This window comes from Pipistrellus kuhlii, unplaced genomic scaffold (assembly GCF_014108245.1).
Source record: "Pipistrellus kuhlii isolate mPipKuh1 unplaced genomic scaffold, mPipKuh1.p scaffold_m20_p_1, whole genome shotgun sequence".
Taxonomy (NCBI): Eukaryota; Metazoa; Chordata; class Mammalia; order Chiroptera; family Vespertilionidae; genus Pipistrellus; species Pipistrellus kuhlii.
This window is the reverse complement of record NW_023425404.1, coordinates 31977861-32005526: the sequence shown is the minus strand read 5'-3', so window position 1 is coordinate 32005526 and position 27666 is coordinate 31977861. Positions and strand designations below refer to the sequence as shown.

Here is a 27666-nt window from a genome sequence, read left to right as displayed (position 1 = left end):
ACCTTTAATTCTGATCTTCGTAGCTGCAAGGGAACAGCAAACCTCAATCGAAATAACTTCCCGCCAGAAGTCATGTCCAAATACTGCCACACTGAGGACTACAGGCCCTATAATATAGGGCTGACGACGGACATGTGCAACAACAGGCTCACGTTCTAGCCATAGGCGCCCAGCCGTCCTCCACAATCCTCTAGTCGCATACTTCCAGTTTTTCTAGCTCATCCTTAAGTGTTTACTTCAGTCATGTTGCAACGTCCAGAGCCTCTAGTTGGAGAGAATTTTTCTGTTCTTTGACGTTGATAGCTGTGTACTATTTGGAGTCAGTGAAGTTTTGGGAGTACTGCCGCTGCCATGATCATGACGGTCCCAAGCGCACTCATGAAGCAGCCGCCCATTCAGTCCACGGCTGGGGCCGTCCCGGTTCGCAGAGAAAGGTACTGTGCTGAGCTGTTTTCCAATCAGATCTTCCCCTTCCTTCCCCAGCACACTCCAAACCAACTCGGTGCCTGACCACCCCAACCCCACAGACCCTTACGACCTTCCCCCCTATTTCTCTGACTTTCCCCCATCAAACTTGCACCCTATCCACTACTAGGGTATGCCGATTCAGCAATAAATACCTAAAATTTATACCGTCTTTTACTGTACAACATATATTTTCACATCTATTACTGACATCCATAAAGGTGGCTAGGACAGATTTCAATGTCCATAATTCACACATGAAAAAATCTGGGTTTAAAAATGAATTCATCTAAAATTACAATACTTCAGAGGTAAAGCAGATTTAAATTCCTGTACTTCTGGTACCAATCCTCCACTATTTCCATCTCAGCATGTTGCCTCATTATCCAAGTTTAATGAGAATTTTAACTTCCTCCACTCCAGGCCGACCATCCCAGCACACAGGTCTGTCTCCTTCCTTTGAATGCATCCCGCACTCGGTGTTTACAGAACTGTCTTGGCACTGGCAAATGCCACTTTGTATCCTGACACCTGGCTGCTGCGTTGCTATAATAAAGACTATCATAGTAAGAGAGTTTGCTTTGTATCTGTACCACCGAGTGCTTTAACTTACACCGTTCCATTTCCCTTTGCCACAGCACTGTAAGGAAAGATTTGTTAACCCCTGTTTTACAGAAGGGGAAACTAATGCCCATGGAAGCTAACTACCTTGCTCCGGGTCACTCCATTACTAGTGGTAGAGCCAAGATTTGAACCCAGGTGTTTAGGACTCAAGCCTACAACCTTAACCATTACAAGGCTTGCCTCTGCATTTTTAGACTGTAAGCTCCTTGAAGACAAGGATGATAACTTATAATCCTTTGCATGTACTACAATGTTATACAGATAATTTGGTGTTAAAAATGAATTTTGGTTAATAATTTTGCTTTAGTTTAGTGGGCATGTCATGCTGGCAATTGGCATACAGGGCTAGAGATAAAAATGTGTGACCTGTCTGTGTATACATGATAGTTGAACTGTGGACATGGATAGAATCACTTCCTGTGAGGTACAGATTTGGAAGAGGAGTTAAAGTGGAGCATTGAGGAATGGCAATATTTAAAGGCTGGGTAAAAAAAAAGAGGATAAATTTCTAAAGAAAGAGAAGGAATAACCAGAAAGACAGAAAAATCATACAACTAAGATGTGTTGGGTGAGTCAAGAAAAGATACTGTTTCAAAAGGGATTGCTCCCTCATATTACATGCTGCCAAGAGGCCAGGAGGAGAAATGGAAGACAGCTATTACACTCAGTGGCATGGAGTTTGTTGGTGAGCTGATTTAGTGGGATATGGAGGCAGAAGTAGATGGGAGTGCACTGAGGAGTGAATGGGAGGTGAAGAATGGAAATAAGTTTAGTACAGAAAGAAGGAGGGAAACATGGAGTTGAAGTGTTTTACATCTGTTGGTTTAGCTTTGCCTCTAATACACACACACATATTATAATGAACAAAATAAACAGACTAACAAGAGAGATCCAAGACATGGAAATTAATCAAAGAACTTACATGGTTATATACATAAACCATGGACACAGACAAGAGTGTGGTAGGCCTTGCAAAGGGCGAGTGTGGGGTGAAGGGGGTCAAAGGGAGAGGGAAAGAGTACATTTGTAATACTTTCAACAATAAAGATAAATTTAAAAAACTTTTTTTGGAAATAATTTTAGCTTTACAAAAAAGTAACAAAGCCCCAGGCAGGCTGTTCAGTTGCTTGGAGCATTGTCCCGTACACCAAAAAAGCTACGGACTTTATTCCTGATCAGGGCACATTTGTAGCTTCAATCCCCAGTCTGGGCACATAGAGGAGACAATCGATCAATGCTTCTCTCTCACATCAGCATTTCTCTCTCTCTTTTTTCTCTCTCCCTTGTTCCTTCCCTTCAATTCCCCTCTCCCCCTTTCTCTCTCCAATAATTAGTAAACATATGTCCTTGGGTAAGGATTCTTTTTTTCTCATTTTTCAAATCTTTACCTGAGGATATTTTCCCACTGAATTTTAGAGAAGAGAAGAGAGAAATATCACTGTGAGAGAAACACATCAATTGGTTGCCTCCTGCACAACAGGAGCCTGCAACTGAGGTGGGTGCCCTTTATCAGAATCGAACCCAGGACCCTTCGATCCACAGGCTGACACTCTACCCACTGAGCCAAACCGGCTAGGGCTTAGGTGAGGTTTTTTTAAGTTGTAAAAATAGTATATGCCCTTCACCCACCTTCCCTCAATGTTAACGTCTTATATAACTACGTTATAATTATAAATGTCAAGAAGTTAATAATGGTGTAGTGCTGTTAACTAAACCACAGACTTCATTCAAACTTCATCAGCTTTTCCACTAAAAGCCTTTTTTCTCTGTTCCAGGATCCTACACGGAATTGAGCTGTCAAATCTTCTTAGACTTCTCCAATTTCTGACAGTTCCTGCGTCTCTACTAATCCTTTATGACTTTTAAAGAGACCTGGTTGGACATTTTGCATAATGTTCCGCAATTTGGGTTTGTCTAATGTTTTCTTATTATTTGATCGAGTTTATGCAACCTTGGCATAAACAGCACAAAAGTGAGGGCCTGTTGATACAGATCAGGGGAAGATGATGTCAGTATATCTTATTACTGGTGAGTGATGTCAGTATATCTTATTACTGGTGAGGTCATCTTCATCACTTGAAGTAGTAATCTGTAAGTTTTTCTAATATAAAGTTACTATTTCCCCTCTGCAATACATAAATACCTTAGCAGATATGCTTTTAGACTATGCAAATATCATGTTTCTTCTAAATTTTTATCTATGAATTGTAACATCCATCAGTGGATCAGGCCTGCAAACAACTATTACTGTGGCATAAAGAGAAAGTAGAGATATAGTAGTTCCCTAACAAAAGAATATTTATAGTTATTTCAACTAAGCTCCTTGGCTTTCTGGCTTTTGGGCAGCAGACTAGATTCTGGTTTCAGTTCCAAGACCTTATTAGATACTGTTAGATGAATTACTGAACTGCTCTGGGCCTCAACATCATCTCCATAAAATAACTTCTCTGCCAAACTTAATTACCAGGTGGGAAAGTGGGTATAAAAAAAACTTTAAAAGGATGTGAACGGGCTTATAAAGTTATATTATTCTTGATACCGTCAACTATAACTACTGTTAAATACTATGAAAAAAACTGGGTAATATGGAGATATAAAGCTGTTTCACCACCTGGTCCTGTCTGTTTTAGCTAGATGATATGAATCAAGATCCTGCTAAGAGAATCAGAGAGAAATTATATAGATTTGCAATGTGTATATTCTTCCTCCTTTTTCTGATAGCTATCTCAAGGCTCACATTCATTTGGGGTTACACTATCAACTTTCTTCCCTTGCCCATATATAAAGTCAATATTCCCCAGGTGATTTACTCCCTGATACATTGGCTATTCCAAATTCCACAGAGCTGTCTCTCAGCAGCCAAAAGAGGAACTTACCCACAATGCTATCGACCTGAGCATCTGCTGTATTAGCTGCACCACTCCGACGATCCAGGAGGGATCCAGTCCAATCTGCTGCTGGCAGACGGGGCTGCTGTTAAGGAAAACACACAACACACAAGCAATACTTTAATAGCAGGCTACTTGAGAACTAAATCCGAAAGGCTCACACTTCTACCCATTGGCTGGCTTTAGAGAAGCCATATTAGGAGCTAGACACAAGGAGAGATGAAGAAGGTTCAACCTCATATAAAAAAATAAATGGCTAAAAATTCACTAACTTAGAGGAGTATTTTCCTTAAAAAAAAAAAAAATTAGAAAGTGTCATGACTCTGCTACTGACTACTAAAATATAGTTTGTTTTGTTTAAGACCATGCTTTATTCGGAATGTGAAAATGAACATGACATATCATAAACAGCTCAGAGAATGATGAAAAAGATGCCTGGAAGCGCAATGTGGCCCTAATGCGCCCTTGGTTCCAGCATGACGACCAAGGTAAACTTGGACCAAAGTCCTTGAGGACAGAGGGGTGAAATCAGCCTATTCAGCTCTCTGAGGACAAGGACTTTGCCTCAGATTTGTAGTATAGGGCCTTATACATGGGAAGTACTGAAAAAGAAACACCAATTTTATTTTATGTTTAAAGATCTGGAGGCAACTTTATGCCTTAAGGAAATCCTAGCACTTTTTATTTTTCATTTTTTTAAAAATATATTTTATTGATTTTTTACAGAGAGGAAGGGAGAGAGATAGAGAGCTAAAAACGTCAATGAGAGAGAGAGAAACCTCGACCAGCTGCCTCTTGCACACCCCCTACTGGGGATGTGCCCACAACCAACGTACATGCCCCTGACCGGAATCGAACCTGGGATCTTTCAGTCCTCAGACTGACGCTCTACCACTGAGCCAGACCGGTTTCGGCCCCAGCACTTTTTAAAAAGTATGCTAATAAGAACACATGAAACCACCCAGATTGCAAACATCGTGAACGGCTCACTGCTTTGATGCTGAACCAGCCTCTCTCACAGGTACCAGGCACAAGAGGACTGCTTTAGAGTCTCCTTTTATCTATTTTTAGTATTCTCTGCCACTTCTTAAATGGAAAGGAAAAAATAATCAATTCATAATGACAAGGAGGAATTAAGTAAAAGAGGAGAAAAGATAAAGGCAAAATCTTTACCTCTGAGCGACACGGGTCTGCTGATCCAATGCTATGGTTTGCTCCAGCCAATGAGCTGAGAAGGCCAAAGCCTTGGTTCCTTTCTGAAAAGAAGAAATACAACCACTGAAAATTTTAACTTACATTTTAAGTTGTTAAATGACTGTGATGACAAAACAATGGCTATTTCCTCATTATAAAAGTTCTAACTGTAAAACATAGTTATTACCAATTACCATACTCTCTAAATACTGATTAATTTTCAAAACTCAGAGTATTGGTCCAGGTCAAATATAATTACAGAACCATCATAACAAATTTTCTGTTTGTCAAGATTAACACCATGGATGTTTTAATAGTCACTATGAATTAGTAATATGCCAATATTTAAAGTGAAAAGGAACATGCATGCCTTTTTTGAAATACAGCTCTAATTTTTATCTGAGCTACTTGTAGTTAAGGCCCCCGCTACTCTCAATATCTGTATTTACAATGGAGAACAAATCTAGAGCAGAACATCTATTGTAGAACTGATAAAAGGAAAGGCCTGAGCCCTGATTTGATAGTGTTCCCCCAAACCCACCTGGTACTTATTAGAACTACCCCAGTATTCAGTAGGCAGTATTCTCCCTACTTCCAATGGAGGCAGAATTTCTGAAACAGAAGACAAGGGATCTGAACTTTTACCAAGTACTCCAGGAGAGTGAGCATCAGGGACACTGAAAACAAAGCAAAACACGGCCGCAGAGTAAAACCTGAAACCCACAGCTCAAGAGCCTAACAGCAATGAAGCCAAAGAACTCTCTCAAAAAGACAACTTCCTTCGACCTTGCCTTCCCTCTCCCTCGCTCTGCACCCACCCATTCTCCTCTCTCTTTCAACAACTTACAGACTTCCTGCGTCCTCCCCCCTGCCAGGTGAAACTGCTGTCAGGCTCGGTCACACATTGGTATGGAGGAGAGCCACGTGATCTATCTCAGCCCTCCTTCCTTCCCCTTGAGGGAGATTGGCCTTTTAAACAGGGACAAGGCCAATGTATGGCCTCCTGGGTCTAAATTGTTCCAACCTGACCTCTCACCACATGGGGAGTTGCCTCGCCTCCCTACTGCATGTGGCTATAACCCATGCAGGAGGGAGGCTAGCTGATCTGAAAGCTTCAATTCTGAAAGCCTGCTGCTGCCCTGCTGCTTCTCCTGCTCCACAACCTGTCCTGTGGCAGCAGGGCCTCAGGTGCAGGTGCAGCCCTTCCACCTCCTCACCCAGCTTGCTCATTCTGTGAGGGACTCTCCAGGCCAAATGCCTGGGTGTGGCCCACCCCGGGCAGGCACTGAGGTTTCATCGAGGCAGGCTGAAGAGGCTGAGAGCGTTTCATGTGGTGTCCCACACCAATGGTTCCACTAACTAGGGAGGTTTATTCAAACAGCAACATCATTCTTTTATTTTGGCCAATGCGCTATAGACTTTACAGCAGTTGTATGCGATTATGCAATACTCAGACTGGGATTTCACATGTCATGAGGATACACAAGGGCTCTTATAAAGTACTTTAGGCTCTTTGTACCACAGGCATTATCTGAGTAATGGAGGACTGCTGTAAGAGAATGCTTCTGCTACTGAAAATAACTTGGATTTGGGTAATTTTCAAATCTAATTCACAGATCTCTCCATATTCCAATTCCACAGCTTATGTTTATCCACTGTTGGGCAATATCTAACCTTGGCAGGTCAGACTGCAATCTAAGAAGAATAGCATCAGCATGGGTGTTATTAGACCAAAGCAGTCTATTTTAAATGCCTCATTCTTTCAAATGGCTGCCTTGAAGGAGGGGGTCTGGGATAGGCAGGAGTAAGAGGGAGCTAGACTCGTCACTAGATACCATAAACTTTTCATTTCATATTCATGTGTTTACTAGTCAAAGAGATTTGTGGTTAATTTAATGATTATGTGCTAAATGTATTTACACAATAAAAAAAAAATATGGACATCCAATTTTTCAAAGTTATGAAAAAGTCAGAATAGTGGTAAGAGAAGTGGGATAGATCAGAAAGCCTGGATTTCATTCCTGGCTCTGCCTACCAGTGCGATCTTGGACAAAGCAATCAATCGTTCTGTGTCTTAAGTTTCTGTCCTGTGAAATAAGACGGTTGCTATACATGATTGCTAAAGTCCATTCTGCTCTAGAAGTTTGTGATTTTATTAAGTAAAGAGGCATTCTTTATCTTCTCTTGACAATAACTTTGAGTTGGCTGGGCTTAGATTTTTTTTTTTTTAATTACTTAAGAGAAAAACAAGAACCTTAAATTTTAGAATCCTTCTAAGGTTCACAGATGACTGAGTTTATAATCAGGTTCTGGGCTAATTAAAATAAGTTGGAAGGACGTTGCTCAGTACATTCTTATAAACAATGGAGGATTTAGTTAACAAGAGAGTTCACTATGTTCTTACTGCTTATATTTTAAGAAAGTTTTAAGCATAAATCTTCACAATTAGTAAAACAATCCATGTTTGTTTATCCAAAGCTGATTGCTCAAAAATCTTGGCTTTTACTTTACTCATTTATATACAATTTTAAAGATACTCTGTTTTGCTTAGTTCAACATTTAGCAAAATTCTGCCCATGTTCACCCTCTGTAAAGATTATCCTATATAATAAAGATGTAATATGCAAACAGGCGTTACGCCGTGAAGCATAACAACCGACCGAGTAATGATCGATCGGATCACGGATCAGCAGGAGGGTGGGGCAGCAAGCTACAGGGGGCAGCGGAGAGCTACAAGAGGGGGCAGGGCAGCTAGCTAAGAGGGAAGATGGTGGTGGGGGGGGGGGGAGCGAGAAAGGAGCTACAGGAGGGCGGGGCAGCGAGCTACTGGCACACGGATTTGTGTGCAGGGCTACTAGTTCTTATAGAAAAGGATTACACAAATATTCCCTTGTTTGCCAGATTTTCCCCCACTGGATTCAGGGCATGGAAATGCCATCCTATTAAGAAGGATTTATTATTTTAGGTATTTGTTGAAACTGGCTTTAGTATCTATAGTTTTATTGATACCACAAAATACTAGAGTAGGAAGGAATAAATTAATCCACCTACTCAACTAATTCTTCTGGAACCTCAGAGCGGCGGAAAGGGGAAGTTGTTAAGTCAATTATTCTGAAAGGCATAGTGAGTATATTAAACTCTGGTTATGAAACCATCCCATTCAGTTTCAGTAGATTAGTAAATTGGCACCATTGGAACGACAGATAAAAATGACAGTATCAAGAAGAAAAATATATAGTGCTGCTGGTCATGAGCATAGAGTTCTTCCAGAAAGTGTCAGAAACAAAACCACAGCCTCTAGAATAAAGATTTGAAATGGGAAATTCTTAAACCTTGGGAGGAGATTTTATTTTTAATGAAAGTTTCAAAAAAATCATAATATGTGAAATTACATGCACATCACTGTACAAATCTAAAGGCATATGGTTATTTTAGAAACAAAATTCATCTCACACAGAAATTTCGACCTGCATTCCATGAGACATCTAGAGAATTAAAAACCTGGACAAAAAGGGAAATTTTAATATGGAGAATGGGCAGAGTTATTCTTTAAAAAAGTATTTTTCCTTCTAATTTTTTTGCTCTTCTCCACCAATTTATCAAGGTAATATAAGCATATAAATTTGGAGATAAAGACATGGATTTGAATCCTAGTTCTATTTACTGCATGGTCTTGTACCTCAGTTTCTAGATTTATGCAGAGGGTATAACAATTCTTATCTTGCAGTACTATTATAAGGTTTAATAATCATAATAGCTAACATTTACTGAGTGTTAACTACAGAGTGGGCCAAAGGCAGGTTTACAATTGTTCATATGGAAAATAATAATTACTTAATAATTATACAAGAATAAAATGTGTTTCCTTACAACTATAAACCTACTTTTGCCCTACTCTGAATGTGTAAGCTAACATTCTCAGTACTAACGATGCAATACTCTTTTAATCCTCACAATTAACAAAATATGCCCTCTACACACAAATAGAAATCAACTTTTATATCCTTTATTTTGTTATCTTCTTTACAAATTTATTTTATTCCTTTTTTACACAGTAAACTGTAACTCAGAGAGATTAAGTAACTTGTTCAAAAACACACAGCTAGAACCTGAACATGAAATCCAGAACTCTCTAATTATAAATTCCTCTTTCCATTAAGCCCAGAGATAACATGTAAAGAATAAAAGTTGAGACAGTCAATGCTAAAGATACAAATATTGGATATGACACAAAGCTGGGCCTTTTTAATCACATATCCTATAGTTCTTTTTGTCCATAATCCTTCATTATATCCCTGGTTTAGACCGATTTCAACTAAATTAAGCTCAGGATGGAATAATTAATCATATACCACTTTCATGCTTCTCATTAATTCCAGCCCAGTCCCATAACTCCTGGAGGCATTAGTCACATAAAACCAGTGGCAGACCTGTGATTAACCCTCTGTACACTATAAGCGTCTACAGACACAATTAAATTCAAAATATCAGGGAGTGTGGGGATGGTTTCCGTGTTGGACGCATGGCAGTTAGCTGGTTAAGACTCACTATCCTTTCATTGTCCCTCAAGTGTATGTAGAAAGGGTTTCTCAACCCAGCACTATTGACATTTGAGACTGTTGTGTGTGTGTTTGTGTGGGTGGCAGGGAGTCCTGTGAATCTCTGCCTATACCCACCAAATAACTACAGCACTGCCAAATGTCCCCAGAGCTGGGGGTGGGGAAAGCACAAAATTACCTCTAAGTAAGAACCACTGATACAGATCTAATGAGAACAGGAAATTTTTGGCTAAAAGTCTCAAGTTTTAAGTCATTCCTGGAAAATATTTTCAATGAAAAAAAGAGAGTAAAAACATTTAAGAGATTCCATCTTACCTCCTGTTAACATTATAACTATCTTCCCCCTACTCTGGAAAACTTCTCCTGATGATTTTGGCTCACTTCTACCTCAGTGCCATTTGCCTTTTATATCCTTACTAGTCAATTAGGCCTTGAGAGAAATGCTAGCATAGGTACTTGTCTGAAGTCAATCTGCCATCCTTAACTATATTGTAACTGCCTTGTACACACGGACAATATAGCTCCTAGCAGAGTGTTAAATATACAGCAGAGATGCTAAAATATCTGCTGACAGCCTCATATGACAGAGGTGCAAGCATTAGCTAAACATAAACCTTTTTACTTTAAACTTATATACACTGATCACAATATTAAGGATTTCCATAAACACAGCCCCAAAATGCCTTAGATGACCTGTTATGTATTTTCTGTATCCATAATTCAGCTTTCATTTCCTTAAAGCCACAATTATTTGGCATCATCTTAGGAAGTTCGTTTTCCCCATATTTTAAGGTTTTTCACATCCCCTTTCATTCCCCACAAAATATTTTCGTTTCCACCCATTTGATAAACATGATCAAACTTACCATAAGCACAGCTAAGATATCTCAACTTACACAGAAAAGCTGTACCTATTTTTGAATGGTATTTTAAAACCACAGCTATGATATCTCAACTTACACAGAAAAGCTGTACCTATTTTTGAATGGTATTTTAAAACCACACTATACTATTTACATAAAACTTATTTTATTTTATTTACATAAAACCTATTTTAAGCAGTGCATCATCAGAAATGATTTCACTGGTATCAGGGAAATAAGCCTATACTTTTATATCACATTTCACTAGATTTATCTGCTTGATAAATTTAAATGTTTTTAAATATATATATATATTTTATTGTTTCTTTTACAGAGAGGAAGAGAGAGGGATAGAGAGTTAGAAACATCGACGAGAGAGAATCATCGATCAGCTACCTCCTGCACACCCCCCACTGGGGATGTGCTCGCAACCAACGTACATGCCCTTGACCGGAATCGAACCTGGGACCCTTCAGTCCGCAGGCCGATGCTCTATCCACTGAGCCAAATCGGTTTTGGCAAATTTAAATGTTTTTGAAATAAATAAAAAAATAATTAGAACTGATTTATTCTTTTACTAAACTATTGCTTGAAAAGGATAAAACTTCAAAATATGTTATTAAAAACAGCACTTATTTAGAGAAATAGGCTGAAACACTGCATTTGGTTCTGGATTTTGGAGACGTGGATCTTGGCTCTTCCTATGACATTGGAGTCACCTACTCAACAAGTCAGCAACTGTTTCTGCCAATCCTAGAACACATAATGAACTGAACCAGAAAGTAATTACACAGTATTTTCTCTTTTTCCTGATTATAAATGATTTTGTTCTTTGTAGAAAATTTGTAAAATAGAAAAAGTATAAAGAAGAAAATTTAAATCACCAAAGATGACAATTAATATTTAGTGTGTGTGTCCTCCTAGTGTTGTTCTTTTATAATATTTTTATTTATTCCTGAGTGGAAGGAAGAGGGAAGAGATAGAAACATCAATAATGAGAGAGAATCATTGATTGGCTGCTCCTGCACACCCCCTACTGGGAATCAAGCCTGCAACTCGAATCTATCGGGTCTAGTAATAATTAATGTCGTTTCTTAACGTTCGTTTAAAATCTTGCTTGGCGTTGACTTATATTGACATAACCTTCAAACACGTGGTATCTACAGAACGTGTGAAGTGCAATTAACAAGTTTTGCTTGAAAAAGTTTGTGTTTGGTTTGGTTTTTGCTGCAAAACTAGGGCTAAGAAGATGGCGGATGAAGAGCATATTGGGCACTGCATGCTTTACGAGTTCCAATTAGGAAGAAAAGCAAGTGAGGCTGCAAAAAACATCTGTAGTGCTCTTGGTCAAGATGCAGTTAGCGCCAGAAAATGCCAGCGTTGGTTTGAGAAATTTCGCGAGGGAAATTTTTCGTTAGATGACAAGAGTGGTCGAGGCTGTGTGTCCAATTTTGATCAAGAAGCTCTTCAAGCTCTTTTGGTGCAAAATCCTCAAATTACCCAGCAAGAGCTTGCGACAACTTTAAATTGTTCACAAAAAACAATTCCCAATCAATTGCATGCACTTGGCAAAGTCCAAAAGTTTGGAAAATGGGTTCCTCATGAGTTGACCGACAACAACCGTAATCAAAGAGTCACAATTTGCAGTTTCGCTCCTCTCTCGTCAAAACCGTTTGCCGTTTTTAGAGCAAATTGTTACCGGAGATGAAGAATGCGTGCTGTATGTTAATTTGAAAAGGCGGCCTCAATGGTTGGACAAAAATGAGGCTCCGCAGCCCACGCCAAAACCTGACTTGCATGCGAAAAAAGTGATGTTGTGTGTTTGGTGGAATTTTAAAGGAATTCTTCATTATGAACTTTTACCATCTAACCAAACCATTACAAGTGCAGTGTATAGTGCCCAATTGGAAAGGTTAGCCCAAGCTTTAAGAGAAAAAGAACCTGCGATGATTAATCGGAAGGGCGTAATTCTTCACCACGATAACGCACAACCGCATACTGCAAGAATCACTGCTGAAAAACTGCGCCAGTTGGAATGGGAAGTTCTCCCTCAACCTGCATATTCTCCTGATATTGCCCCTTCCGATTACCATTTGTTTCGTTCTTTGCAAAACTTTCTTCTTGGAAAAAAATTTAATGATGAAGAATGCCTCAAAAATGCATTGACCGAATTTTTTGCATCAAAATCACAAGAATTTTACAACAGAGGGATTAAAATGCTTCCTGAGTGTTGGGCACAAGTAGTAGAAAACAACGGCAACTATATTGTTGATTAAATTTTGTTGTATTGTTTAAATAAATTCGATTTAAAAAAGGTATTAGAAAACGACATTAATTATTACTAGACCTAATAACTGGAACCCTTCAGTCTGCAGGCCGACACTCTATCCACTGAACCAAACCGGCTAGGTCCAGGCTACAGATTCTGGACTAAACATAAAATGAGCACTGTCCTTTCAAAGGTCTCGTAAAGGAAAGCTTTACACTAATTCTAATAATGCTCCCATTATGAAATCCAATCTCTGGAGTCTGAAGCAAACTCTTGAAAATTCTCAAAAGAATGTTTAGAATCAAGTCAAAATATCATTTAGAGCCAAGTGTGGGGAATTATGAGAGCAATGAAACAAGACTTTATGGTGAAGAAAAAGATGATTTATCTCATGTGTAGTTCATAGCCAGCTCTAAAAATAATTCCAAAGCAAGATTACCAAAAATGTTTTGCAAGGTGGCAGCAGAAGGAGACCTGTAAGTGCTACCACAGTGACTAATCTGAAGAGATTTCCCATCATTCATTTGCTGTGGACAATTTGGGGCATATTTCCTAAAACAAAGTCTCACCATTTGACTCACACATTTATTCCCTTCCAGCTTCTCTAATTTTTTTACAATTCCCTCTTCTTTTTCTCTTACAACCACCACCACCACCAAATTATGCCTTCTACACACGGAGAGAAATCAGTATCTGTCTTATTTATCTTAGTTTTGATGATAATATTCAATTAGACAGCTGTCAGAGATTACTCAAATAATTTTTTCAGTTCCCCAATATTAGGCGCTAGGATAAAAAGGAGCAACGCACTCTGACTCAAGAAACTCAGTTCCACAGCATATAGCATTGGTATAGCTTTACCCCAGTGTTTTTCAACTTTTTTTGGGCAAAGGCACACTTGTTTCATGAAAAAAATCACGAGGCACACCACCATTAGAAAATGTTAAAAAATTTAACTCTGTGCCTATATTGACTATATATAAAGTAATTCTCTTGAATAGGAATCAAATAAACACAAAGAAAATATTTTATAATTACTTTATTATGAAATATTAAGTAAACAAAATAGTGAAAAATTATAAAATTCTTGTCTTATCTGCACCTACGGCACACCAGGCAACATCTCGCGGCACACTAGTGTGCCGCGGAACAGCGGTTGAAAAACGCTGCTCTACCCTATCCTAGGGAAAGGGGGGTCCAGAGACAGGGTGCCATCTTCCCAAGATCACCTAGCAGAGAGAGACCCCACTAGAACCCTCTTCATGAACCATCCTTCCTCTCACTAATTGGGTATTTTATTTTCTGTAACACTAAATTTAAATTTTTATTTAATAATTTTCTTACTCTCTCTTTTAAAAAAAACCAATTTATATTATAGGCATTAGCCATCTGCACCCTCAGGAGAGTAGCCCAGTATCAGGTAGCCAGACAGATCTTGTGGTTTTGGCACTCATTTCTTGCCACTGCTCTGTACATCAGCTGCAAATGATTCCTTAAACTGGAATCTGGGATTTCTGCCGGGGTATCTTGTTACCGAGTAAATTCAGGGGAAGCATACATTAACAGATAAATATTTCTTTTCATTTAAATATAATGGGAAAACAGAAAACTATCATAAGAAAGAATCATTTCTACTATTAAAATCCCACTTACCTCTTACCCACCTGCATCACTGGAGATTAAACTATTAAACATTCTCAGGGCTTTTGAAATACAATCTCTACAATTATTGTTTACCACTGAGGGACCAAAATCAGGACTCTGTAGTATTTGTTTAGCCTAATCCCTCTTTCACCGATTAGTAACAATAAAAAGTCACAGAAATCCCCTCCTTGTGGTGTTTGTAAAAAGACCCACTGAATACCCAAGGTCCGTAAGTACAGACTGAACCCCTCGTGGCCCCCCAGGCATCTAGAATGCAGAGCATGGGTGACAGCCCAGCACGGGCGGGGTTTTGGGGTGAATTAAACTGACGCTGCCACCCTCCCATGTGAGACAGTGACTTCCTTTGAAAAACAAAACAAAATCAGGCTTCTTTTCTTTTCCCTTAAAACCAAATCTTATTATCTACCTAGTGCTCCAGAGTCCAAGGTACAGTGCTGAGCATAATGCCTAGACCCATCGTCGGCAAACTGCAGCTCGTGAGCCACATGCAGCTCTTTGGCCCCTTGAGTGTGGCTCTTCCACAAAATACCACGGCCTGGGCAAGTCTATTTTGAAGCAGTAGCGTTAGAAGAAGTTTAAAAAATCTGGCTCTCAAAAGAAATTTCAACTGTTGTACTGTTGATATTTGGCTCTGTTGATTCATGAGTTTGCCGACCACTGGCCTAGACCATCTAATGAAAATAAAGCATTTTGCAACCAGGCTTTCTGGCATACCAGATAAATAAAAAGAGAAGTTAATCTCACTGGAGCCAAGACAGGTGGGGAGAGTCAACTTTTAAAATCTGTCACATTTGGCATAAAGCACTGACCCAGTTTCTCCTTTCATGGTGATAATAAGGGGACATTATCAAATTATATAGATAGACCCAAATAGTAGTTCTCCACAGCTATAAGCCCGGCTCTAACAGGGACTGAGGGTAACTCGAGTAGGCAGCTGAAGTTTTATCCACATCTCTTTTCTTGAGTCACAGCCAGACTTTCAGGCCTAGGAAATATAAGACAAGGCAGCATAGGAGAGGTTATAAAGTGAGCCAACTGATGTGGATGGAGGCATCTAGAATGCATAGCCCAATTGTAAACACTCCTAACCACTTCATTTCCTGGACCATTTTGTTATGTCTTTAATGCATATAACGGAAACTCTGACTTCCCTAGAAGTTTGACCTTTACAATCAATACAATGATACCTGGGGATTTCCTCTAAGATAGAGCTAAGTATATACAACCAGATCCAGTGTTTCTCAACCATTTTCATCAGATCTCTAAAGAAAACATGTTTCCAGCTCTATTCATAACCAACACTTCTGACACTAGATGTGTGGGTTTTCCTCACCAAGCAATTCTCCAGTTCTCGGGGGACACCAACCGGGTGTCCTACCATTTAACTCAATTCTGTCACTTACTGCCCAGAGTTAGTGCAGGCCCCCCAGGTTAGGGCAAGGTCCCACAAAGCTGCCCTCTCCGTCACCCCACTTCAGACACCAATTGAAGTCTCAGGTTCTCACCTGTACTTGTTACTTCTAGTCTGTCTCATTAAAATCTTACTCATGCCAGAACTCCTATGCTGATGGGGTTCTACAGGGATGAACTCGCCTAGCTCTGCCAATCATCTCCCTTGCAGCCTGGGTAAATTATTTAACCACTGTGCTCATTCCTCTCTACGCAGCCAATAATGTAAATCAGCACACTGTAATGGAAAAACACACAGCACTCCTGGTCAGGAGACCTGCCCTCGGGTCCCACCTTAGCTACTGACTCACTGTGAGAATATAGGCAAGTCACCTCTCCTTCCGGAGGCCTCATTCCCCATCTGTAAAGGGAAGATGTCACACCAGATGCATGCATGGAGATTCTACACTCTGAAGGCCTGCACCTAACTAGTTCACATACACTAGCATACAAACAATACAATGCCCCTTATTAAATTCTATAAAATTCAACATGTAATTCAAAGAACAGCCGGTATGAGACTTAATAGAAAAAACATTGCATAGAAAAATATTGGGAAGGAAAACATGATTGCTCTCCAAGGTAAGTCTTTAAAGTTTGGGCCACACTATCTTCCTAACTTGAATTAAATATAAGTGTCATTCATGAGAACTACTGTAGCCCCTTTGTGAGCCATATCAATTTTCTAACTGGATCATCTTTTAGAGTAATGTACTCCATAAATTACCTCCTTCTATGTTCAATAATGCCTTCACTTTGTTTTTTAAGCTTTAGGGATTGTCCCTAAGTAATAGCAGTCTAGGATTTGGAAGATCAAGTCCACATTTACCCTTTTCAGACCGTAACGACAGATTCCAGCTAGAGCCCTTCTGAGCTTTGGTTTTTCTAAACTTAACCTACACAGACCATCTATTTTTCCCATCTCCTTGTCCACTTCTGCCATGTATTCCCACAGCCATTCCATAAGACCTTATTATTACCAATAGCTACAACTCCTTCATAACCTCAATTTCATGCATTCTACACTCTGACCACCACCCACCTTTCCAGCTGAGTCCCTCCCTATAGTATCTCCACCCAACTGTCCTTCAACTCCACTAGGTCCTGAAACTAACACCTTTTCACTGAACCTTTCCCCACTGATTTTCTCTCTCCCTTTCTTACCCAGCTTAAATTCCATGGTCAGTCATGATAATTACTCTCTGTCGTTCACTGTCTAATCCCTTGCCTCTCTCTTGCTGTGATACCCACATAGCTGAAAAGAGCTGGGGAAGACACAGACACATACACACACCCAGGCTGCTGCCTGGCTTCACCTCCAATTTATCATACCAAATTTACAGTGGGCCCTTTCATGCTGTCTCACAATCTTAATTTATATCCCTATGTCCAGGCCTCAACCCATACCAATTAATTCAGCATCTCTGGGAGAGAGGTTTAGGCATCAGTATTTTTTTTTAAAGTTCCACAGGTGATTCCAGAGTGAAAACAAGTTTGAGAACTGATGAGTTCTATGACCTTAGGAAAATTACTTGACCTCTTTAAACCCAACTCATATGGATATTGTGATTAAGATAATGTATTTTTTTTAATTGTTGAAAGTATTACAGATGTCCCCTATTTCCCCCTCCTTCGCCCCCCCCCTCCACCCAGACCCTGCCCTGCCTCAGGCCCTCACTACACTATTGTCTGTGTCCACACTCTCTAGTGCATGAATTCGTGCACGGGTGGGGTTCCTCGGCCGGGCCAGTGATTAGGGCCATCTTGCCCAGTCCTGATCAGGGCCAATGGGGGCCAGCTGGCCGGGGAGGGACCACAGGAGATTGGCCGGCTCGGGAGGGACTGTGGGAGGGCTATAGGTGCGTCTGGCACATCTCACCCAGTCCCGATTGACCAGACCCCAGTAACAAGCTAACCTACCAGTCAGAGCTTCTGCCTCCTGGTGATCAGTGCACATAATAGAAATAGGAGGAAAACTCCTCAGGACATTTAGTCCCAAGTTACTTACCATTCTTCATCACTACGTTGGACCAGACATTGGCATTCAAGGCTTGAACAATTCGCTTTACTCCTGTAGATTCTGGGAAGTCATCTAATCAGTGAGGAAAAGAGCAAATATATTTATACATGTACTTATACATACATATACGTGTATTTATATATACTGTAAGCCACATTTTTAAACAACCGTGACTTAATTATTTTGCTTATTAGTTATTACTTCTTCACATTGAAACCTATATGAGAAAAAGTTTAAGCAAATACTGAGCTCAGAGCTCCCGTTAAGAATATTCTAGAAACTAAAACAATGAGAAAACACATAGTATAGAGGCTTATAACATCATCCCCACTACCTCACCAATGGCACCTACTTATATTCTCCTGAAAATGTTAGTTTCCATTAATTACATAATCCTGGGAGAGTTCAAGAGTACTACCAATCTTGGTAATTTATAGAGAATAATTTTGCTGAAGGTAGGAATGGTCCTCTTATGCTAAAAAAAATCCCTTTCTTCTCCTAGGAATCATGAAATAATTTCTGTTTAAAACAGATATCTACAGAACAAATTCTTGATCAGAGAAAGATAGTTTAAGAGAAAGAGAAAGAAGTTACTATAACCAGAGTGTAAGAGACAGGAAAAGTGTCATTAAAAATATCCAACGACTTAATTTAGTATTGATATTAACCTGCTTCTGGAATTTAATTGATACTACTTTAAACAACAAGGCACTCATCCCAGTTAGTGTACCAATGGTAAGTGGTATTCTCTGATACATTGCAGATAGGAATGTGTATAAAGGAAATGGAGACCCTTCAGATAGTATTATAAGACTGCATATGGCTGAAAGAAGAAAGTCTCCTGTGGGTGTATCGAGCGCAGTCCACGTAGAATCTGTCTCTAGTGGAAGATCACAGAATTAGAAGTCAGGAGATCTGATTCTGAACCCAGGCTCTGCAACTTATTAGCTATTTGATCAAGGGCACATATCACTATTCTCAGAAAAGTGGGGATGACACACTCGGTGCACACTTTTCCTGGAGGAAAGCTGCAGTGGAACTGGTGATAGTGTAACCTCCTCCACCCTTGATGCTCACCAAAGACAGGAATCATGTCTTATTGAATTCACAGCAGGCACTTAGTAACTACTGGATTGATGAATCATTTAGAGAATACCACCCTAGCAATCTAACAGAAATAGGGTGAGGAGTAAATAAAAAATACTCTACAAAAATGAGTTTATCACCATCGATGTTTAAATGAAGAAATAAAACACATGTTTATCTTAATTATGATGAATGATTCAATTCTTGAAAGAATAACTAACACTTCAGATGATATAACCAGGGATCAAAAATAAGGCCTGAAGTAAAGAGCCAATAAGATGAAGTTTAATACAAACAAGGATAAAATCTCATATTGATATTCAAATTAATACATGCAAATAAAGGATGAGGGCATATGGCTTGAGAACTGTTAGCATTTAAAGCTTATAGGGAGGTTTTAGTTACATTATCTAAAGATGACATGTCAAAAATCTATTTTAAGATTAAACAGAATTAATATTAGAACAATGTTCTGATAAGAAGCAAGAAGTGTAGTGGTATAAAGGAGCAGAGATTCCGAAATGAAAACAGATGTAAATAAATAACTCAAATATTGACTCTCAAGGACAATAATAAGAAGAGAAAATTCTAGTACCATTAATAAGTGACTACACACATATTCACATACACAAAATAGGGCACAAGTTTCAGGGGACCTAGAAAAACCTGGAAGGAGAAATTGCACTTGTTAATTTTCAATATTCGTAAAAATGTACAGGGAGAAAAATCTGCCTTTTTATTGTATTTCATTTTTGTGTTCTTCTTCCCTGGCAAGGTTTTATTCCTAAAGGTAACGTTTTGAAAAAAAAATTCTAAATAAGTCATAATATAGAACATTTTTAACTCCTTTAAAAAATACGTTTCATGTAAGGATTACTTATATCCTATCTACATAATTTAATTAGTACTGGATGCCCCTGCCTGGAATGTCTTTTGGAACAACTGGCATTTCTCAAAGCCACTTCCCCACCAGTCCTCTAAATGCAATTCCAGTATATTTTCCATCTCTCCCCCAGGGACCAGTTGACATGTGAGAGATCATGGTTGCCAATTCATTCTTTAAAATAATCTCTTCTGTCTCTGAAATACCACAGTACCAATATTTTTAAATCAAACTTACGATGTCCCCTTAGTAACTATTTACGTATGTGTCTTATTTCTTGTACTAGATTATGTGGTTTTGATGGCTCAAAAGCCATCTTATCTTGGTAGATCCTATAGTAGCTAGCACAGGTATACTTGGAAGGAGCAAAGATGAGAAGAGAAATGGGGGAGGGGAAATGAAGTGGAGGAAGAAACAGAAGAAGGTCCAGACTTTAGCAGAAAGCAGTAAAGCAGAAAGCTACCCTAGAGGGCATTCTGAGTCTATTTTTTATTTCAAATGTGCAAAAGACATACAAATAGGACTGGCATACCCCCTATGGTTCTTGGGGATTCAGCCTCAGATTAGTAGGAATTCAAAATAGGCAACTTTACCTACTTATGAATATAGATCAAACTCTCCTTTTTTGGATGTGGAGAAAGGATAAGAGATTAGGAAAATGACTAAGATTTAAGGAAGAAATATACCTTTATGCATAAGAAAAATAACATTTCAAAATTGATAAATAAATGAATTATTTATTAATGGTAAGACTACTTTGAAGGATTTTGCACAAATCTTCTCAAGCAGCTGGGGGAAAAAAGGTTTTCTGAATTTCACTGTGATTGTTTCAAGATTTAAATAATCTCATATCTCAACCCACGTACCATGTTTTCCCGCAACATAAACACTTACCATCCTCCTCAGGCAACTCTTCTGGACTGAGTTCCACCAGTTCAAAGCCATGTTTTATACACCATTCTTGAGCTTTTTGTCGGTTTACACCTACAAGAATAATTTTTTAATTTATTAAAAAATATTTATAAATAAAAGTAAAATATGAGCGTGGTTGGTTGAGTGTCATCCTGATACACCAAGGTTGCAGTTTGATCCCGGATCAAGGCACATACAAGAATCAACCAATAAATACATAAATAAGTGGAACAACAAAATCAATTTTTCTCTCATTCTAGAATAAATAAATCTTAAAGATTTTAAATTAAAATAAAATATGAATAGTGCTGCAATAGTATTCATAAATTTAAATGTGTTTCCATTAATGTCAATACTATTCTGTAGGAACGACAATATAAAGAAAATTACTTCTCAAATTATTTCTCAAAAGTGTCCATTATTTAGAAAAATAAGAAAAAAAGTAAATATTCCAAGATTCCAAAGAGATATAGCTAAAACATAGCTAAAAATGAGCTAAAAAATGAGTATATTTTATTGGTCAACTACTACCAAGCTGAACTCTAAAAGGCTGAACCAAAATACATTCCCAACAATAGTGTCCTAGAGAACCCAGTTCTACACCTTTCTCCTCAACACTGAATTCTTTCATTATTTCACCTCCTATCTACCTACTCCAGGGCTTCTGTGAGAATCAAATATATATATATATATATATATATATATATATATATATATACACACATATATACATATATATACACACACACACACATATACATATATATATGTGTGTATGTGTGTGCGTGTGTGTATGTATGTATATGTATGTATGTATATATATATATATATATATATATATATATATAATAGTCACACGAGATACACTATTCTAACTTAAAGAAACAAACAGACTCTGTTTACCAAGAAATGGCAAATGTATGTACAAACTACCATCCATCCCATCGAAGTGCTTACCATTCTCAGACACTCTATCACAGACCAAGATCATCACTTCAGGTAACCACGCTTCTGCCAGGGGAAGCCATGAGGAGACACTATCAAGACCAGATTTCTAGAGAGAGGGAAAAAAAAAAACAAAAGCAGAAAATACAGACATGAAGAGAACTCAAAAAAAAGCAGGAGGGGATGGGGGGAAGGGGGAAGCACAAGATAAAGTCTTATTCAAAATTCCATGGAAAAGAAAATCTTACTTGTGTGCTGTCAAAGTAAACCACAAATGCTTGGACAGACTCTGCAATCTCTGCAGTGACAAGAAACTTGTTCGGCACTACACACAGATTGATGTCGGCTGAATAGTACTTATTATCAATGGTCCAAGGATAAAATCTCACGGCATCATTCGCAGTGGCTTCCACAAGATGATCTTCTGTTCCAAGGATGTCTAAATAAATGACACAACATCACCATGGAAAGTGTAAAACTAATGTACATAGGTAATGTACATTCCTCAATAGGATACCAGAATAACATGGCTGCTTCCCTTCACACAAAGATTTCAAAGGGCCTCACACTTATTAGGGTATTTTCTCCTCTGATCATCTGTATTAATAAAAGGGTAATATGCTAATTAGACTGGATGTCTTCTGGACGACCTTCTGACATCCTCACTGACAAAGCCATGCCCTGGTGAAGCTGCCCCGCCCCTGGTCCCAGTCCCTGGTGCCTATGCCTCAGGCGAAGCCACCCACGGCCCCAATTCTGGCTGCGGCTGCAGCCCAGGCAAAGCTGCCTGGATCCTGGATTGGGAGAGGCATGTCCAACTGCCAGTTTAGGCCCAATCCCTGTGGGACCTAAACTGGCAGTCAGACATCCCCTGAATGTCCCGGATTGGCAAGGGTGCAGGCCAGGCTGAGGGATCCCCTCCTTCCCCGTGCACAAATTCCATGCACCAGGCCTCTAGTCTATGTAAAAAAGGCTAATATACTAAGTGTCCTTCCCATTGCCCAACCAGTCGTTATGATGCACACTGAACACCAGGGGGCAGACGCTCAACACAGGAGCTGCCATGACACAAACTTGCCATTTACAGAGAAATAGCAGCATGGACCTGACACTTACAAAGCAACACTCGGCTTCTCCCAAGTGGGACACAGGCCTACCACCACCTCAGAGTGACAGCCCACCAAATCGCTGCCAACACACCATGGCCAGCCTGGAAGATCACTGTGGGTGTTGGGTAATGACATCATGTAGCAACGCTCGGATTCTGTTCCTTAGCAACTAGCCTCCTTGCAGTTTCTTCAGCTCAGGAACATGACCTGCTTTATAGCCAGGTGGAAACATTTACACTTTAACCAAATGTCTGTGAAACATTTTCCCATGCCTCATCTCATTTGATTCTCACAGAAGCCCTGGAGTAGGTAGATAGGAGACTTGGTGGAATCCTATTTTCTTTTCATTAGCTGGAAAACAGAGATTTAGAAAGCTTAGAAACTTGAACTGACTGAAAAGAACTAATAAATGCTGGACCTTGAAAATGCCATCATTACTCGGTGCCCACAGCCACTGTTTTGGGGATAGGTTGGGCTGTGGGCCACATTTTGCGCCCTGGGGCCTTGGTAGCATCTGCTTGTGATTTGGTGGGCTGTTGCTCCAGGGTGGTGGAGGGGCCTGTGTCCCACTTGGGGGAAGCCAAATGTTTCTTTGTGGGTGTCAGGTCCAAGATGCTGTTTCTCTGTAAATGGCCAGTGCATGTCAAGGCAGCTCCTGCATTGAGCGTTTGCGCCTGGTGGTCAGTGCACGTCATAGTGACCAGTCGGACAGACACTTAGCATATTAGCCTTTTATATGTGTGTGTGTGTGTGTGTATACACACACACACACACACACACACACATATATACATATATTGATTCTTCCATATATATATGGAAGAATACTAAAAAGTTTGTAATTAAAGGCAGTCCTCAGGTTACATTGGACTCGACTTATGGTCGTTTTGTGGTTACGTTGCCATCTCCCATTTACAGTATTTATAAAAAAAAAAAGTTGCATCATTTCGACGTATGTACATGTGCTATATGTTTTTTATTATTTATTTACCACAAGTAAAGTTCAAGAATAGTTATCTTTCTTTTAAATTTTTTTTACTGTTTCACTTCATTACTGCTGTGTATGTGCTCCATGTGAGTGACTTAGGTGCTTATGTAAGTGGGTTCCGACTTATGGTGAAAATCACCATAGGAACAGATCTCCGACCTAACCTGAGGACTGCCTGTACTTCATACTTACTGCAAGCTAAAAGGAAGAGAGCATTAAGAATAAAACATTAATAAAATGAAGAGTTACACATATTCCCTGGGCCAAACACTTACAAATTAATTCAACTAATAAAATAAAAGAATGGGTACTGATAAATTACTCCAATACATTTATATTCAGTCTTGTTCAGATTCTTTGAAAGTCAAATCAAATTCTTATTTGACAAAGACACTTCTGACAAATTTTAAATGTTTAATAGGTAAGCAAATTAAATTATTTAGAATATAATTAAATATTTCAGAAATGCCTGTATAATATGGTATGTATAACTAATGAAATTCTTACAGTAAAAGCCAAATATAGATGTGGTCATGGAACCATCAACACATTTTGCTTCCATAATGTCATAAAATATTTAGAAATGGAAGAGATATTAAAAATTGTCCTAACCTACACTCCCATCTTTTATGCCCATACCATTTTATACAACTGTGGAAAATGACTTTAGAGAAGTAAAATTACATGCCATTAATTGACTTATTATAAGAATGTACAACAAAATGACCACAAATTTCTTTCTCAATGCATAATATTAATGAACATGTAAAGAATTTTTTAAACTCACTATTAGATGGACAATAAAACTAAAAATTAAATTTTAAATTCCAGAACTAAGGTTATGTAATAGAACATTACCTTAGTTTTTTCTCAACAAAAATATACAGGGAAATTATTTAGTCCAAAAGACTGTTTGGAATCATGTGTAATGATATATAAAGAATATATGTGTATCTGTGTATGTACATTTTTTTTCCTATTGGTAACCTTTCATCATGTGGTTATTAGCAGGAACTGAAATTAAGACTTTCCCTTTGACATAAGGCACACTTTGAAACTAACTTTCTAAAATTTTTCACCAAAACCATAATTATTACTCTTAAATTAACAGGTCTGGGCCAATATTTGAAAATCTCGTCTTACCCTGTCTCTTCAATTTCTATCTAAAGTCATAATCTTTATTATCAAGTAATTTCATAGCAACCAGCTACAATGTCCCTCATAAAAATAAACAGAAAGAATACTTAAGTTATTAAAATCAAAGATTCAATTTTCATCTTCTAAATGTCTCACAAGACAAAAACAACAACAACAAGAACAAACCAAGACCAAAGTCTATGTTGCATTCAAAGCTAATATACTCCAAACTCCAAGCAGATGGCACAGCAATATGCCAATAAGAGCACATGTGGAAGAAAGCAAACCAACCCAAGAAGAGTAGCAAAAAATGTATAAACTGATTGTTTTGAAAGGGTAGGAGGATCCACCAAATGGGTCAGTCTTCATTCATGGGTAATTTTTTAAAATAGCAAATAACTATTTTTAAGGAGGAAGCAGAAAGAGTAAAATAATGAATTCACTTGTGAATGTGGAAAGTACAAGGAGCACGGGACTAATATTTCTACCATCACCATAATCAGTGCTTGGTATCTCCTAAATTGGTTGTATCGTTAAAAACTGGAATAAAATTTGGGTTATGCTTTTTTTCAAGACAATGTCTTCAACATGAAAAAATTAAATCACTTAAAATGTCACACTTATCAGCTGCAGTTTATAATACCTGGATCCATTAAGGACAGTTCATTTTATTAATGAATACAGGAGAACAAACAAGAATGTTCTTAAAATATCAATTTTATACTAGCTTTCATTTTCAAATGATTAAGATATTTACTTAATACACAGAAAGAAACTACTTCTTTCTCTTTTCACTAAACCTAAATGAGAACAGAACCAATCAATTGGAAAAATGAATTTCATCTTTCACTGTTTTAGTAGCTGAACTTTTGAAAAATTCTTTGTGCTGCCTAACACAACTTGATAGCTCAATTTACTTATTTTTAACATTTTATGTCTAATCAGATACTTTCAAGCCAGGCTGCATATGGACTTTATTATCACATCTGTGCCACATTTGTACTAAAGAGAGAATAGTGAAGATTGTTTCACTCTGGTTCTCATCATCAATATCATAATGTAGAGTTTAATTTAAAAAATGCAAATGTCTATACTAAATATAGCTTTTCTCCCTCATCTTTCGTATTTGATTTTAAATATTTAACAAGTTTATTCTTTTCCAAATTAAAACAAAAATCACTAAAACACTTGTGCACTTGGCTAAGTTTTTGGAGATCAGCCATTACAATTCACTTATTCCACAGATGAGAAAACTGAGAGCAAAAAAAATCACCTGCCTAATGGGAGCAGAGCTTAAAATGGAATTCAGGTCACCAGCATCCTTTCCTACCACACTGACATGACAGTAGCATCTGAGCCACATCACACTCAAGGATCTAATGGTCAGAAGCCAAAATTAGCCTATCGCCCTTTTATGAAAACCAAAAATAATAGTCAGAACGAGGGCACCAGAATACATGAGCCTGCAGCCCAATCACCCATGAGAATCTCTCTATGGGTTTTGGGTACTTCTTATTGTCAAAAGTGAATCAATGATCTTGTTATGAGTGTGTGTGTGGGGGGGGGGGGCGGAGAAGGGGGGCCGACAGACTTCCTTGAAAAATCTGCAATGGTCTCCCTTCTTTGCCCTTCTAAATTGAATTTGATGTAGACAAATGATGCACAAATAAAATTAGAGCAGCTTCTCCCTCCTCCTGATGGATGTCAGCCTGTCTCATTCTCACTGTTGGCAGCCACCTGGTGGAGCTGTAATACATCATTTTTTAAGAGACAAACACTAGGTGACTAACTGCTGGGTCTATTACTACAAATTTAGTGTCACAGGTCAGAACAGTTAATTTGCAGCGTTTTCAGATGAGAAGTTAAATGTCGAACCAGATCCAGTAGTAAGGATAAACATTTCCCCCCGTTTTAAGTATAAATTTCTTTCCCTGTTTGAGAAACGGTTCCACATAGCCACTCCTATTTGCTTTCTCACTTCCCTGGTGAACTTATTTCCCCTGGAGTTCCACATGAAAAGACAGATTCAGAGAGCTGAAGGGAGCTGTGTGCCAAGGAAGCATTTCAGTTCAGTAATCCAACAACTCCCTCTTTGTCCCGCCCTGCTTTGCACTCTATTCTAACGCTCCTTCCCTCAGAGAAAGTGTGCATTTGGTAGGAAAGGAAGCAGCTAGTTTTCTATGGTTCAGACTCAATAAAAAGGGATACTTCCTTTAATATTAATTAGGAAGCCAACTGAAGTTCCAAGGTAACTTCCCATATCACCATAAATATCCACTTCCCTCCCTCTCTCTCTCTCTCTCTCTCTCTCTCTCTCTCTCTCTCTCTCTCTCACACACACACACACACACACACACACACACACAAATAGATAGATAGATAGATAGATAGATAGGACGGAAAAAAAGTAGGTTTACAGTTGTTCATATGGATGTTATAATAATTAATAATAATACAAGAATAAACTGTGTTTTGCATACTCACAACTGTAAACCTACTTTTGTCCTACCTTGTATATACTGTGTTTCCCCGAAAATAAAGCATCCTCCGAAAATAAGACCTATCCTGTTTCCCTGGAAATAAGACAGTAGTCTTATATTAATTATATTA

The 27666-nt window shown here is 38.6% G+C and overlaps 1 protein-coding gene across 2 annotated transcripts in view; it reads right to left on the bottom strand.

Moving 5' to 3' along the window:
• AAGAB (alpha and gamma adaptin binding protein) overlaps positions 1–27666 on the bottom strand; it is a 44020-nt gene that overhangs the window by 2870 nt on the left and 13484 nt on the right. For both annotated transcript variants that reach the window (XM_036437959.2, XM_045581286.1), the window contains exons 2-7: positions 22071–22261; positions 21835–21931; positions 20860–20949; positions 17985–18068; positions 5151–5233; positions 3966–4062 (exon numbers count right to left, since the gene is read on the bottom strand). In XM_036437959.2, coding sequence (XP_036293852.1) covers positions 3966–4062; positions 5151–5233; positions 17985–18068; positions 20860–20949; positions 21835–21931; positions 22071–22261 — 642 coding nt within the window. The remainder of the gene's footprint in view (positions 1–3965; positions 4063–5150; positions 5234–17984; positions 18069–20859; positions 20950–21834; positions 21932–22070; positions 22262–27666) is intronic.